This window comes from Sorex fumeus, unplaced genomic scaffold (assembly GCF_029834395.1).
Source record: "Sorex fumeus unplaced genomic scaffold, SorFum_2.1 ptg000035l, whole genome shotgun sequence".
In the NCBI taxonomy this organism is placed as follows: Eukaryota; Metazoa; Chordata; class Mammalia; order Eulipotyphla; family Soricidae; genus Sorex; species Sorex fumeus.
In genome coordinates, this window is record NW_026606092.1 from 7626460 (window position 1) to 7641663 (window position 15204).

The following is a 15204-nucleotide window of genomic DNA, read 5'->3' on the forward strand; positions in this document are numbered from 1 at the left end:
AACTCAGAGCTCACCAGGCCAGCCTGTGTGCCACGTGCAATGGCAGGTGGCTGGTGGGGGATAGGAGGGGCACTGGCAGAAGGCTGGGCTCTGGCACCAGAACCAATGACACCAGCCACAGGAGCGGAGAGCCGGGAGACATCGGGGACCCATCAAGTCTGGGACAGAAAAAACCTTGTATAAATCAAACTGCTTTGCAAAACTATCTGGGGGAGGAGGGGGAGGGAAGCGGGGGTGGGAGTCAGGGAACACCAAGTTCATGAGGCGAGTCCTGGTGACAATGACCTTTTGTCCTCTGTGCAATCTGGGCCTGCCAGGCTGCGCTGCCTCAGTCTCCGTGAAATCACGAGGGTGGGAGAGACAGAACCCCTGGCAGGAGGCAGCGGACTCATCCTTAATTATGAGACAAGGCTTCCCGGAGCTGACATCCTGTCCCACACTTCCTCCTTGCTGCAGACACGCACACAGAGCTGGCAAGACTGCGCTAATGAGAGCAGGCAGCTTTCCCAAGCACAGGAGATTTGATTCCTGGGGGGCTCTTCCCGACCAGCACCACCCAAATCACACACAGATGCCACATGGCAGTGTGCTCCGACAGTTTGATTCGTCCAGTGGAGTACCAAGGGAGATGAGAAGCAGGAACGTGAATGCCCTGGTTAGCTACTACGATGCTTCACTCGGGCCCATCTCCCCTGAGAGGACAGAGGTGAATCCTGGGGGACACAGAGGTTCCCGGGGAAAAATGACACCACACCTCAAAACTAAACTGATTAATTAATTGGGGTTTTGCGGGGGGCTATACCCAGTGGTGCTGAAGTTACTCCCAGCTCTGTGATCAGAGATTGTTCCTGGTGGTACTTCAGGGCCCTTATGTTGTGCCGGGAACTGAATGGGGGTAAGCCATGGTCTTCACTCTCCGGTCCCCCAAACTGAATTATGAACAATCTGATCCCAACTAAAATTAGAGTTATCTATCAAAAAGAGCCTGCAGTATGAGGCAGAGACCTAACTTCCAGTACTTGTTCTGACACTTTTTCGCTGGACAAACAACCTCATCCCTTGAAGCATATATTTGCTCAGCTGTGAAATGGAAACCCCAAGGAGGATGCATCTGGCAGCCACGCAAATTGCCAGCCCCACAAACCCTCAAGGGAGGCTGGTCAGGTCCTCATCCCAGGTTTTCCTCATTGCAGAACCTTAAACTATTTAGCTTCTCTCTCTCAGTCTCCTCATTGCATGCATGTACAATGCATGTAGGTTGGTTCCATGTGTGTCATGAGAAGTTCTCAAGATGGTGCCTGGCCCTTGAGCACCAAATTCTCTCAGTTAACCCCACTGCTAATGGGATGAGAAGGGCAAGGAAGGGGAGAACAATTCTCCTACCCAGGTATTTGCAGGTTAGATTGCTCTGAAGGAGCCCACCCCTTTATCTGTTACAGTGGTTTAGGAGAAACGAGTTTATAGGCCATGGCTATCTCTGAAGCCAAGAAACAGGAGGGACTAGGGAAGGATTTGTGTCCTCAAGTCTGACATATTTCTATTGTTCACCAGTTCACCTTCAACCCATTCTGATGTGGCAGCAACAGAAGGCCGTTAGGGGGAAAGGGAAACACAGGGCAATGATCTCACAGAGTTAATTTATTAGCCCTTTGCTCCTTCTCTAATGGTTTTCTCTTGCCAGCACCCCAGACTGTGGAGTAGTCAGGAGCACCTTGGTGCACTGAGAATTTAGTTTAGGCCCTCGTGCCGTCCCTGGTGTTTCTGAAACCTCACCAGGCCCCTTTCTCACTGGGAATGCCTCACAGCAGAGCCTGTAGGATCACTCTGTGTGTTTTGGTGTTACTGGAGTTTGAACTCATGGCCTTAATGTGAGGGGAAAATTCTTTCAGCCATAGAGCCATTCTCAGACCTGTTCAGCCCAAATCTTTCAACAGCCACCTCAGATAGGCAGCAACTGTGACCCCAAGTTTCTTACATTCTACACACACACACACACACACACACACACACACACACACACACACACACAGAGCTGCTAGGATGGACTTAAAAAAAATTCTCAAAGAAACTCACTGAAGTTGAGGGAGGGAGCTTACAGAGGCAGTGGTCTAAACTGATTTCAAACTTGCAGACTTCTCCTAACAAAGCCATAAAGAACTTTCTATTCCTAAAGTAACATTTTCAAATCAAGAGTAATACATGAAGATGTATGTGAATCTCTGCCCTGAGCCGAAGTTGTGCGCCAAAAGCCACATAGGGAACTTGCTGAACCAAACCGTGTCCTCAAGTCTGACTGAAACCATTATCAGTCCTGGCTCAATTATGTGGTGCCTTTTGTGGCCATTTCATACAATTAAATATCTCCCATATATGACCTTAAAGACTATTTATTATTTGAGAGAAAGAAAGGAGGGAGAAGAGAGTGTAAGAAAAACTGAGGGAGAGACAGAGAGAGAACATGTGCATTTAAAGTTGGATATAATGTAGTTTATAAATTTCTCTAATTTGAAACATTATAAGTGGTGGAAGATGGCTCAAAGCGCTGGAGTACATGCTTTGCATGTGGGAGGCCCTGATTTCAGTCCCTTTGCATGGTCCCTCAGCACTGCCAGATATAGCCCTGGTGGTACCCAAGAAGCACCCCCATCACCCCTAAACACAGAAAGAAAAATTAGAACATAGGATCACTGTTATCCATTTTTTAAAACCAAGTCTATTTTCACTTTTTAGATAGAATTTACTTCTCTAGTCTGGAAAGAACAAACTGGCTTACTTCACTCTTAAAGTGTGCCAAATATAGGCTCCGTGGTCCCTTTCCTATCAATCATTATCATCTCCATCAACCCTACCCATCACACCCTTTTCTTCCTCTCCTCCAATGTTCACTTGCTGCCTGGCCGGGCAATGTCAGGCACTGGATGAGTCCCTGGGTCCCCACCATTCTGGGAGCAGTGCTCACAGACTTGTTGAAGAGAGACATTTATACAGGTAATTGGAGTAGCTATTGACTTAGCCCTTCCATTCATTCCTGGGCCTCAATTACCTAGTGCAAGCCTTGCTCATTTCCTTTCCTGCTGCTTCCCGCCCTCTGTTTGGCCCTAGAGATCACATACATCTATTTTTCTCTGGGTACCTGAATCTGCTTTATTTCCTCATCTGTCTCCTTCAACTCCTCTCAGAACCAACTTCCTAAAACATTGCTTTCGTCATTCATCCTCCTGAGAAACACACAATAGTAATTTGCAGCCTCCCACAGTAAATCTAAATCTTTCTGCCCAGCTTACCATATCCTCATTATGTGCTCTCAATACAAATTCCGCTGATTTCACACAGATGCGCCTCTTCTTTTTTTTGGGCCATTTTCCTCACTGTCTCTTAAATCTACTCTTTGTGTTTATCATCTTGTGTGTTTCTAATCCTTGATGCCTTTCCTTTCATATTTCCAAATTCTTCAAAACCAAACTCCACTAGGCTTTTTGAAAGTACACTGGCCCTTGTTTTAATTTTTTCCTGCATATTTTGCTGGGTAATTTTATATAAAGTAAAACTAAATTGACAAAGCCATTAAGTAAGGGTTAGAGAGATTGGACTCAGATACAGAGAGAGTAAACCCGTTGTTATCATTTATATTTTAGAGCAGAGGTAATCATTTAGGTCTTGTTGGTCATATGGTCTCTGCTGCAATTAATCAACTACTCTGTCTTTGCCTGTGTTGTAAATGAAACCAAAACTGAAATGTGCTCAAATGAATGTGCCTATATTTGTCAAAGCTAATGTATATTTATGTATAGAGAGGTGTGGTAGCTCTTGAACGGCAGTTAACTAATCCTGTCCAGAAGAGTGACTCGTCTCTTTGAGTTGGAAAATCACAACCAGAAGTGACTTAGATCAGCTTCTTATTCACCCTGCATAGTGCAGTGATTTCTCTAAAACAGAATACACCCCAGAAGTGGATTCAAGCCAAGAAGGCGTCACCATGGAAATTTGGGCTGTGACTAGTTGTTCCAACTATTTTGGTCAATGAAGAAGAGATGTAATTCAGTGGAGCTAGCTTATGCTCCGCATGTATGAGGTCCTGGGTATGATCCTCAGTAACCACCCCAACCAAAAAAAAAAGTAATCATACTTTCCTCCCTATGTTTCAGTTATGGCTAATAAGAGTTAATAGTCTTTTCTCCTAGTTTGCTCTAGACTTGTAGGAGAGTCACTGGCCCACAAGCTAGATATTGAGATGTCACTGTCACTGTCCTCCTGTTGTTCATCGATTTGCTTGAGCGGGCCCAGTAACATCTCCATTATGACACTTGTTACTGTGTTTGGCATATCGAATACATCACGGGTAGCTTGCCAGGCTTTGCTGTGCGGGCGAGATACTCTCGGTAGCTTGCCGGGGTCTCCAAGAGGGGTGGAGTAATTGAACCTGGGTCGGCCAGGTCGGCCGCATGCAAGGCAAACGCCCTACCCACTGTGCTATCGCTCCAACCCTGTTGTGCTGTAAGAAAAAAAAAGCTTTGTTCCATACTTCTATATACTAGGAAATGTTTTCTCATTTGGTTCTGACATCAGCCCTATAATGTCTAAATACAGGGCTATAGAGAGAGAGTATAGTGGAGAAGGTGCTTACATTGTATGTGACTAAGACCTTTCTAGCATCACATATGGTTCCTTAATACTACGGGAAGTGACCCTGAACACAGAGCCAAGAAGAGTTCCTGAAAACTGCTAGGTGTGGCCCCTCCCCAACGTACCTATACATACAAATACCTCATCATTATACCTACCTTCCAGAGGGAAGAAATTGAGGTCACAGTCAATGTTGGCCACTGACCACTATTTACAGAGTCTTGGTGCTGATATAAATGTGTTCTGGGAATAATACACACACACGCAGGCACATATGCATGCATGCACGCACGCGCATTGAGAGCTCTTATTTAAACTCAAATCAAATTCAATAATTAAAAAACAATGATACAACAGTGATAAATAATGACAGCTCATGACCGGTCTTTACAATAACTTTTCAAAGAGTGTGTGTATATTTATTTGTTCATCCATGAGAAAAATGGGATTGAAGGAGTTAACTCTTCCCTACTTGGTCTATTTAGAAAGAGCAGAGCTAGAACCCCATCAGCCTTTGGCCCAATCCACCCTCTTTCCAGCTCCACTACCTCTTTTGTTTCCCTGACCGAAAAAACACCACAATTAAAGGTTCAAAAGCCCCGAGATGCTTGCTGGGTTTGAAGTGAGGAATTACATCAGCTTCATGGGGACGAGCAAACCCAAAGAGGGCTCTGGAGAAGCAGAGATGCAAACCCACCGCCAGGATGTGAGCCATGGTGGCCAGACAGAGGCAGCAGCAGCAGGTGGGGCTGCTGCTTCTTCCCCACAAGCCACCCTCCCCCCCCCAAATCTGGGCCTGAGCCCTTGGCCTTTCCCAAGGGCGCCGCCACCCTCTCATACCCATGGCAGCACTGAGGCCCGGGGAGGCATGTTCTTACCAGCCTGTCATATTAAAGTCCCTGTAGAGCATCTTCTTTCCAAGTTCCTTTCTCTGTACTCTCCTTGGAAACTCCAAATGTGTGAACTCATTTCCCAGTAAGTGAGGCTGCATGAATGCCTAAGAGCAAAAAAGGAGAGAAAGAAAGAAAGAGAGAGAGAGGGAGGGAGAGAGAGAGAGAGAGAGAGAGAGAGAGAGAGAGAGAGAGAGAGAGAGAGAGAGAGAGACATACTCAGTGGAAAAAAGAATACGTGAGTTTTTTTTTTTTTACAAATCAAGATAGCCTTATTTAAAAACCATGAAAAGCATCTTCTATTTCAAAGGAATTAAATCACTTAAGCATCTAAATAAAAATGAATGCCAGGGGGTATGGTGCCGCCAGCAGGTCAATCTGTACCTGTGAGGTGAGTGCATCAGCAGCCTCATGGTGCCTTCAGACTTCTAGATACCCCAAAATTGCTGCTGTGCCTTTGGCCAGACCCCAAAAACTTGGGGCAAAGTTTAGCAAGAAAGTAAATGGCCAAAAGTTAGGTATGTGGGAAACGCACCCACGAACCACCTCGGCTCAGCTACATAATTGGAGGCAAGGCCTCTTTGGTTCCTGATTGAACTGCTTAATGGACATGATCCCAGAGACTCAGAAACGAATCTCAGAACCCAGTGGCTTTTGATGCATCCGAACTCCACAGTATGTTACTGTCGTCGGGCCACCCCAGGGAGGAAAGGGTGTTGTCCCTCCGCCTGCTCCCTCTTGGCGACTTCGTGGCTGTCATCCTCCAGAGGCCATTGGACAGTCAGGCTTGGGCCCGCAGTGACAAAACTTTTTGGGCCTCACGGGATGGGGGCGGGGGGGCGGTGGAACCGGGCCTGTCCTCCCCACCCCAACGAGACCCCAAGTCATCGCCCACGAACGGCCTCTCTGGCTCCTCATCAAGCTGCTCAATGGCCTTGATCCCAGAGACTCAGAAACAAATCTCGAAACCCAGCGGCTTTTGGCAGAAATGTGTCCGGACCCCGCAGTAGGTTACTGTTGCCCGGCCAACCCAGGGGGGAATGGGCGCTGTCCCTCCACCTGCTCCCTCTTGGCGACTTGGTGGCTGTCATCCTCCAGAGGCCATTGGACAGTCAGGCTTGGGCCCACAGTGACGAAACTTGTTGGGCCTCACGGGATGTGGGGGGGGGGGAGCTGGGTCTGTCCTCCCCACCCCAACGAGACCCCAAGTCATCGCCCACGAATGGCCTCTCTGGCTCCTCATCAAGCTGCTCAACGGCCATGATCCCAGAGACTCAGGAGCAGATCTCTAAACCCAGTGGCTTTTGGCAGAAATCCCTCCAGATTTAAGTGTTAAAATTTAGGGATTTCAAAACCACATGGCCCTACTGCAGCCACACGACATCATATGTTATTCATAACCAGCAATAGAACACAAATTGTCTATTGTTGCCTTTTCAGCAGATCTGAGTGTTGGGGTAAAATCTCAAATAATGGTGGGTCTGGTGTCGAAATAGTGAATGTGATCAAAGTAGAAAGAGAGTAATGTGGAAATCATCTGCCCCACAGGCAGGGGGAGGGTGTGGGATGGGGGTATACTGGGATTTTTGGTGATGGAGAATGGGCACTGGTGAAGGTACGGGTGTTTCATTGTATGACTGAGACTTAGACCCAAAAGCTTTGTAACTGCTCTCACGGGGATGCAATAAATAAAATTATAAAAAATGGAAAAAAAAAGAAAAAAGGTGGAGTTCATGCACAATTCAATCAGCTAATCAGTGGCTGAATAAATAGCAGTACTCCTACAAAAAAAAAAATAAAAATGAATGCCAGAAGAAAAAAAAAAGCACAACTGTCACTGATAAAGGGATGAAACTGCAACATATTTCTACAAATCAAAGACAGGCATCCCGAAAGTCAGAAGGAAAAGGGCTTCCTCCAGAGTTTCCTTTTTAAAACTCACATTCAAGACGGCGTTGCTTTCCCAGCACTGACGCATGTTGGTGAGGTGGCAAAGTACCTGGTCGAGTCCTTGGCTTTCTGCTCCCCACTAGCTCTGCCCCTTCTTTCTCCTCCCCTGGCTCTGAAAAGCTGCATGTGAGACTCCACGTGACATCAGGGTCTGAGAGACCGAACTGGGGACACCAGACAGGAACTTTCTGTTGGACTCCCTCCATTTTGCTCTGCAGTAATTTGATCATGTAATTGGAAGACGATTCCAGAGCAGATGGCTTCTCTCCCCCCACCCCCCTATCTCTATTCACACTAGGAAAAGTCTTGAGTAAACAGCCACTTAGGGAATTGCACAGAAACAACAAACAGTCTCATTGTCACATTCAAAATTCAAATCCAGCTCTCCAAGAGATGAAACACTCAAGGATTAATTCCCTGCTCTGCGGCCACACATGGTAAGCAAACCTGTACTCATACCAAGTTTTCTCATACCAAGCTCTATGCCTGCATGATGGAACGGAATCTTCTCATTGCTCTCATTATCTGGCAGGAGAAAGAGTGGCGAGAGAAATCACACAGCCTGGCACTGCAGGAAAGCCAGGGGTCGCTGCCCCAGACAGATGGCGATGGCCTCGGCCCACGGGAAGCAGGCAGGTCTGATGGTTCTTTTCCCAGGTCCTGACCCCACACTTCTCAGTGCTTTAGGGAGGGCAGAGCTGGATGTCAGCTAAGTGTATCAGGAGCCAAAGGAAGCAAGCTGAACTGTCACCTGGCTGGTCAGCCTTGCCAGATACTGGTCTCTAGGCCAGTGATTCTGTGCAGGCCAGAGGAACCGTCTGTATTGACAACTGAGAGGCAACCCGCGGAACAGTGCTTTTCTGTCTGCTACAGCTCCAACAAGCACCAGGTCATGGTGGTGGCAGGAGGAGGGATTCTACATCATCTTGGAGGGGCTCCGAAACTCCTGCTGAGGAGCAATTGCTGAGGCTAAGCATCAAGGTCATATAAATATTGGGTTTTACAAAAAATGTGTCTGGGAAGGAAGGAAGGGAGGAAGGGAGGAAGAGAGGAAGGGAGGAAGGAGGGGAAGGAAGGAAAAAAGGTAAGAAGGTAGGAAGGAAGGAAGGAAGGAGTAGAGGAGGGAGGGAAAAAAGGAGGGAGCAGAAGAGGAAGAAAAAAGGAAGGAAGGAGGGAAAGGAGGGGGAGGAAGGAAGGGAGGAGGGAAGGAAAGAAGGAGGGAGAGAGGAAGGAAGGAGGGAGGGGACGGAGGGAGGGAAGGAGAGAAGAAGGGAGGGAAAGAGGAAGGCAGGAAGGAAGGAAGGAAGGAAGGAAGGAAGGAAGGAAGGAAGGAAGGAAATGAGGATTTAATTGACAGGCCCATGTGTGGCTTTGGCTGAGTGGGATTTTGGCTGAACTCTAAGCGCTAGAAGTTGTGTGATTTTAGCAGGTTATTTAATTTGCCAGGCCTCAGTTATCTGTTAAATGAGGTAAATGTTTATTCTGTACTGTTTTAACAATAAGGTGATGTCAATATGGATTTATTGTTGTCTTAAGAATGATTTATCTTCATGTGATAATTGTCAGGTGTTATTACAACCCGCGTCTAATGCTAAGTGCTATGTGACCTCTCTTCACCCTCCCAACCACTTTACCTGCAACACCCCCTACATAATTTGTGAAGCCCAGAACAAAAGAAGAATCTGAAACCCCCTTAAAAATAAAGAATTAGAGAGTGATAGCAGAGCATTAAATCTGGGGTGGGAGAGTGCTCTTGCATCAGCACAAGTCACATCCTGCTGTCCTTAGCTGTACGGATATCTCTTATTCTAACTTCACCTTGCTCTAGCCAGGAAAACAAGGAACAGAGGCTTAAACAGTCAGTGAAGAGCAGCAAGCATCTCTAGGAACTTCGGGACTAAAACAGTTTGATCTTATTTCTTTCTCCGAGGCCCCACACTGAACTCATGCTGACTTGCCTGACAGCATGTACCAAGCACTTGCACTGTCTTATCCTACTGCCCCAACAATCCCACAAAGCATAAAGTTTGAACCACAAATAGGCATCTGTGAGGATTCAAATCTATTTATCTAGTTACTGTTTGTTTGTTCTGAAGAGTCACACTCGGCAGTACTCAGGGCTTACTTCTGGCTCTGTGGTCAGGGATGGCTCCTGCTGAGGCTCAGGGGGCCATATGTTGATGCTGGTAACAGAATCAGAGTTAACTGCAAGCACCTTAACCACTGAGCCATCTCCCAATCCCCCTGAGCACTACTTGAGAGGCACCTCCTTATCCCCCCCTCCCGAAAGAATTCTATGCTGTCATGCATGATGCTAATCTACCATGGTGCCAGGGATCAATAATCAATGGCAAACCACCTGCCTTGCAGGTATGAGGCTGAGTTTGATCTATTGCATCATTCCACATGCCAAGTACAATTTGATGGCACTACCATTTGTGATCCTTGGCCCCACTACTTAGTGTTCGTTGCTGGGCGCACCACTGACAGAGTGTGAAATGAGTATGAAGCCAGGTGAGCGCTGCAAAAGAGAGTGTGTAATTACTGCAACCAAATGTGTGACCCTTAGCAAGCACCATGGGTGAAGTGTATAAGCACCACAATCAAATGTTTAGCCCATTTTGGGGCAATAACACCACAATCAAATGTTTAGCCCATTTTGGGGAAGGACTTTGGGGACCAAATCTAAGATCCTTTATTAGATGCACCATTATGTAACTGTCTCTGGGAAAACGGGCGGGTGTGTGTATGGGGGTGGGGGTGATAACTGCCAATTAAAGTATATTAATGTTTTCTTACTACTTCATGTTTTTCATTACTTTAAAAAATTTTAATTACCTATCACAACTATGTATCATTGATAAGATATAATATGAGTGAACTATGCATTTTGTATTTGGGCCACACCTGGTGATGCTCAGGGGTTATTCCTGGCCCTGTAATCAGGAATTACTCTTGGGGGTACTTGGGGGACCATATGGGATACTAGGGATCAAACCCAGGTCGGCCACATGTAAGACAAGTGCCCTACTCACTGTACTATCTCTCTGACCCCAATATAGTGTAGTATCTTGACTACTATTTTCCAATGTACTTTTTATGCTTCAAAGGTTCTCATTTATTTTCAGCTGAGAAACATGGATGTCATGACTTTCCACATCACAGCACTGTGTGTTTCAAAACTTAAGTGAGGGTGATGCTGTTTTATTTCTCAAATCATCCACAAAGAGCCCTAAGCCTGAGAACCAGAGGTGTGAAGCTCTTAAGGAAGCTCTGCCATGATCTCCACGGAGTCTGTTTACTCTGATTCCAGGTTGGGAATGTGACTGAACAGGTCTGACTCAAGCCTCCCCAAGGCCCTCAGCAAGCCAGCCTGGATCAAGAGGCTTAAAGAGGCTTCCTTTCTGTCGCCTGAGCTGCAGGGTGCCCATTTACAGGTTTGGGACTGCTTCTAAAGCAGACTCATGCCCAGGAGATGGCATCACGCTGGCAACTTGGCCCACAGCCACTTTCCACAGTCAACTGTCAATAATCCCAACTTCAGATAAGTCAAAAGGTGTGTGTGTGTGGGGGGGGGGAGGGGGGTAAGATGAGGCACCTCTGTTCTGAGTAAATACTCCAATATTCAGTCCCCATTGATTCATAGCACCCTTACATGCTTCTATTTTTAGGGTTATTTTCCTTCCTCTCATGCAAATTGCCCCAGCACATTTCACATATTATATGAGTAATTTTCTGTCACCATATGCCACCATGCCCACCAGAGGATTTATGTGCATTCCTTGTGTACCTGACATATAATTACTATTTCTCTCTCTCTCTCTCTCTCTCTCTGTGTGTGTGTGTGTGTGTGTGTGGCACCAGGGATCAAATCCAGATACTCACACATATGAGCCATGTGCTTTATCAATGAGTCACATCCTTAGCTCCATAGTCACTATTTTTTTAAAAAATAAAAATACGATTTATATTCTAACTAACAGTCTCCTTATCAGCACTTTAATACTCTCTACAGCTGTATTTGTCAGATCTGTTAGTGTCTGGGGTTAAAAGGAAAAAAATAATTCAAGAACTAATTATAGTCAAAGTAAATATGTACTTTGGATAACGAAAAAAAGAACAACGAGATGCTAAAAAATACAAAGGGACACCCATCTATTGGTTTTCAGAGAAATATGGACTTGTGCTCATTAGAATCTCAGTTTTAGGCAATAATGATGCAAATTCTATGAGCCTGGTCTGAGTCAGCTCAGGATGTTGGATCAAAATGCCAAGCACTTTCAGGAGCAAAGAAAGAATGTTTATCAGTTTGCTTCCTGGTGAGGGCTCCTGTCGGGCCTGCAGATCCCGGCCTGCCTGCTGCAGCCATATGATGGCTTTTCCTCTGTGCTCTCCTGGAGAGGTATCGAGCTCTTTAGTGTCTTGTCTTTGCTTATTTATTTTCATTTTGTGGGCCACTTCGAATGGTGGGCTGGAGCGATAGCACAGCGGGTAGGGCGTATGCCTTGCATGCAGCGTACAGGGCCGACCCGAGTTTGATTCCTCCACCCCTCTCGGAGAGCCCGGCAAGCTACGGAGAGTATCTCACCCGCACAGCAAAGCCTGGCAAGCTCCCCTTGACGTATTCGATATGCCAAACACAGTAACAATTGTCACAATGGAGACGTTACTGGGCCCGCTTGAGCAAATCGATGAACAATGGGAGGACAGTGACAGTGACAGTGACCTCTAATGGTGGTGTTCAGGGGCTACTCCTGGCTCTGCACTCAAAGGTGGCATTTGGGGGACCATGCGTGGACAGGGGTCATGTGTGGACAAGGTTGCATGCAAAAGTGTCTTCACCTTTTATTATCTGTCCTACCCTATTTGTGTCCTTATTCAGGATACTAATCTGCTTAGATCAGTGGCCTTCTCTGATGACCTCATTTAATTACTTCGGTAATACCCTTTCTCCATGTTCAGCCTATTATGGGAGGAAAGAGCCTCCACATACAAATTTTGAAAGAGACACAATGATTCAATCTAGAGCAGTGTTTTATATGTGTATGTAATTATCTATGTTCACATTCACAGAACTAATACATTCAAATATAATAAAATGCCACACAATTTTTTTTTCTTTTTGAGTCACACCTGGCAATGCACAGGGGATACTCATGGTTCATGCACTCAGGAATTACTCCTGGCGGTGCTCGGGGGACCATGTGGGATGCTGGGAATCGAACATGGGTCGGTTGCGTGCAAGGCAAACACCCTACCTGCTGTGCTATCTCTCCAGCCCCTCTTTTTAATTTAATGGAAACATCTATCATTAAATATTGGGTTGTTTAAAAAAACCTAAAAGTTGTTTTTAAATAAATTTTAAACACTTTTTTTAAAAAAAATTTTTTTATTAGTGAAACACCATGAGGTACAGTTGTAGACTTACAAATTTTTGGCTTGAGTTTCAGTTATACAATGGTTGAGTACCCATCCCTCCACCAGTGCTCATTCCCCACCTCCAATGCTCCCAGCATTCCTCCCACCCCCCCACCTCCCCATCCTACCCCACCTCTGTGGCAGGGCATTCCCTTTTGTTCTCACTCTCCTTTTGGGTGCTGTTAAACACTGTTTTTTTTTTTTTTTTATTTAGTTTGTGCTGCCAGGGATTGAATCTGGGGACTCACTCATTCAGTGGTAGAAATGTTCTACCACTAAGTGATGGCCCTGGCCAAAATAACTCCTTTTAAAGTAGGACTTGGGAAAATTGTTGAAAGGCCCCTTATGGTCCCTCCTCTTACTCCAATCATCCGACAGATGGAAAAGTCATGGACAAGGTCCTTGGGGCAGCGATTAGGCTACAGAGCCCCCCAGGGATGCTGAAACCGCCTGGTTCCCAACAGGTCAGCTAGGGAAAGTAGGTTGACAAAAGCAGATGGGCCCTGTAATGTGGCGGCTGCCCAGTGTCCCAGTGTACAGCCAGATGCTCAGTGCTGTCCTGTGAGTACTGGTTTGTGTCCCTAAAAGCTTTCCTCAAGCCAACATCCCAGAATCACGAGTTTCAGAAGCGACTGCCCTGAGAATTCAACATCAATGCCACCCCCTCCCCACGCCCCCTCAGCCCTCTCCATGATTAACGTCTGTAAAATGTGGGAGTGGGGATTTGCTAGATTTCTTCCAGCAATAAAACCCTTTTTGATTCCAAACTTGGACAGTTTGGGACCACACCACTCATGACTGCTCTGAGCAGCTCCAAAGGATGAAATAGTGACTGCCTGCTCTACCCCCGGTACATTTTCTAAGAACACTAGAAGATTCCAGGTGGGTCTTAATGTGATCAAAATCCAAGCAGGGAGCAAACAAACAAGCTCTTAAGTCCACATGTAAAAGAAAAGAGTGTGGTCACTTTCTCTAAAGATCCTTTATCTGTATGGATGTACAGTATGTAGTTGCACTATATTCATTCCAAGCGCTGTACAGAATTCCCAACTTCCTCCATGGCCTGATTCAGCGATCTGTTCCACTGTCCATTGGGCATTTGGGGAAATTTCCAGCGTAGGCTACTATAAACAGTAATGCTCTGTCCAGTCTAAACTGCTGGTGAACATTTGAACCCTCTTGTGTTAGGTTTGACATAAAGGAGTGGAATTTTGGAGCTGAAGCTTGTTCAGATTTAGTACTGACTGAGGAACCCTCTTTGAAAGTCATTATCAGTTCCACTCCCATTTGCAGAATACGGAACGTAAAACTTTTCCCATGATACTTGAGATTCCAGATTCCATAATGCAAGATGTCTTGTAAAGTCTTCTCACTGTCAAACCATTATACGAATAAACTTTGAAAAGGTTGAGGCCTCTCAGTATTTGAAAAAAATGAGGATTTTTAATTTTAACACAAATCTTTGAATAATTGAGTAATCTTTCCTCTTTTTTTGCCCTTAGTGGTGGTGGAAGGTGGGGGAGGGGTGGTGGGCAGATTATATGAGAGAAGGACTGGAAACTTTACATTTCACCATGATTTATCATGATGTAACGTCTAAGGTCACAAATGAACTGAAATTAAGAATGCCAGCCAAGGCACTGTGATCGCTAATGGTCACAGTAATGGTCAAATATGACAGCTCGTCCAGAACCAAGGCTGGCCATATGATTTACAGTGCAGGAACAGAGTGATTTTGGTTTGAGTTTTAAGGAAAGAAGAAAACTGCAAAATGGCTGAGAACTAAATGCACATGCACCAGAGTCTTCCATAAGGAATTCTCTCTGTCTTAATTTGTCCTAAAACACCTCAGGGGATGGATAAATAGTTTAGTGGCATCAGCTGGCCTGGGTTCTATCCCTGGCACCACATGTAGCAGTCCCCTGAACCCGCCAGGAGTTACCCTTGAGTGCAGAGCTAGAATTAAGCCCTGAAAACTGCCAGGTGTAGCCCCTAAAATAAAAAATAAAAAAACATCTGCCCCTCGAAAAGGAAGATAGAGAAGGGACTACCAAGTAAAGGATGCTTGGAGGGCCCACTCAGGATGGGAGATGTGTGCTGAAGGTAGACTATACACTGAGCATGATGGCCACTTAATACTTGTATTGCAAACCACAACACCCAAAAGGAGAGAGAGTAAAAGGGAATGGTGCCTGCCACAGAGGCAGGGGCAGGGGGAATGGGGTGGTGGTGGTGAGAGGGATACTGGGAACATTGGTTGTGGAGAATGGGCACTGGTGGAGGGAGGAGTACTCGCTCATTGTATGACTGAAATGTAAGTACG

General features: G+C 45.9%; 1 protein-coding gene across 1 annotated transcript in view; it reads right to left on the reverse strand.

Annotated features, from left to right (window-relative positions):
• Positions 1–15204, reverse strand: part of PPM1H (protein phosphatase, Mg2+/Mn2+ dependent 1H) — a 321888-nt gene that overhangs the window by 84065 nt on the left and 222619 nt on the right. Inside the window, exon 6 of the mRNA XM_056117678.1 lies at positions 5502–5620. Within this exon, the coding sequence (XP_055973653.1) occupies positions 5502–5620 (119 nt within the window). The remainder of the gene's footprint in view (positions 1–5501; positions 5621–15204) is intronic.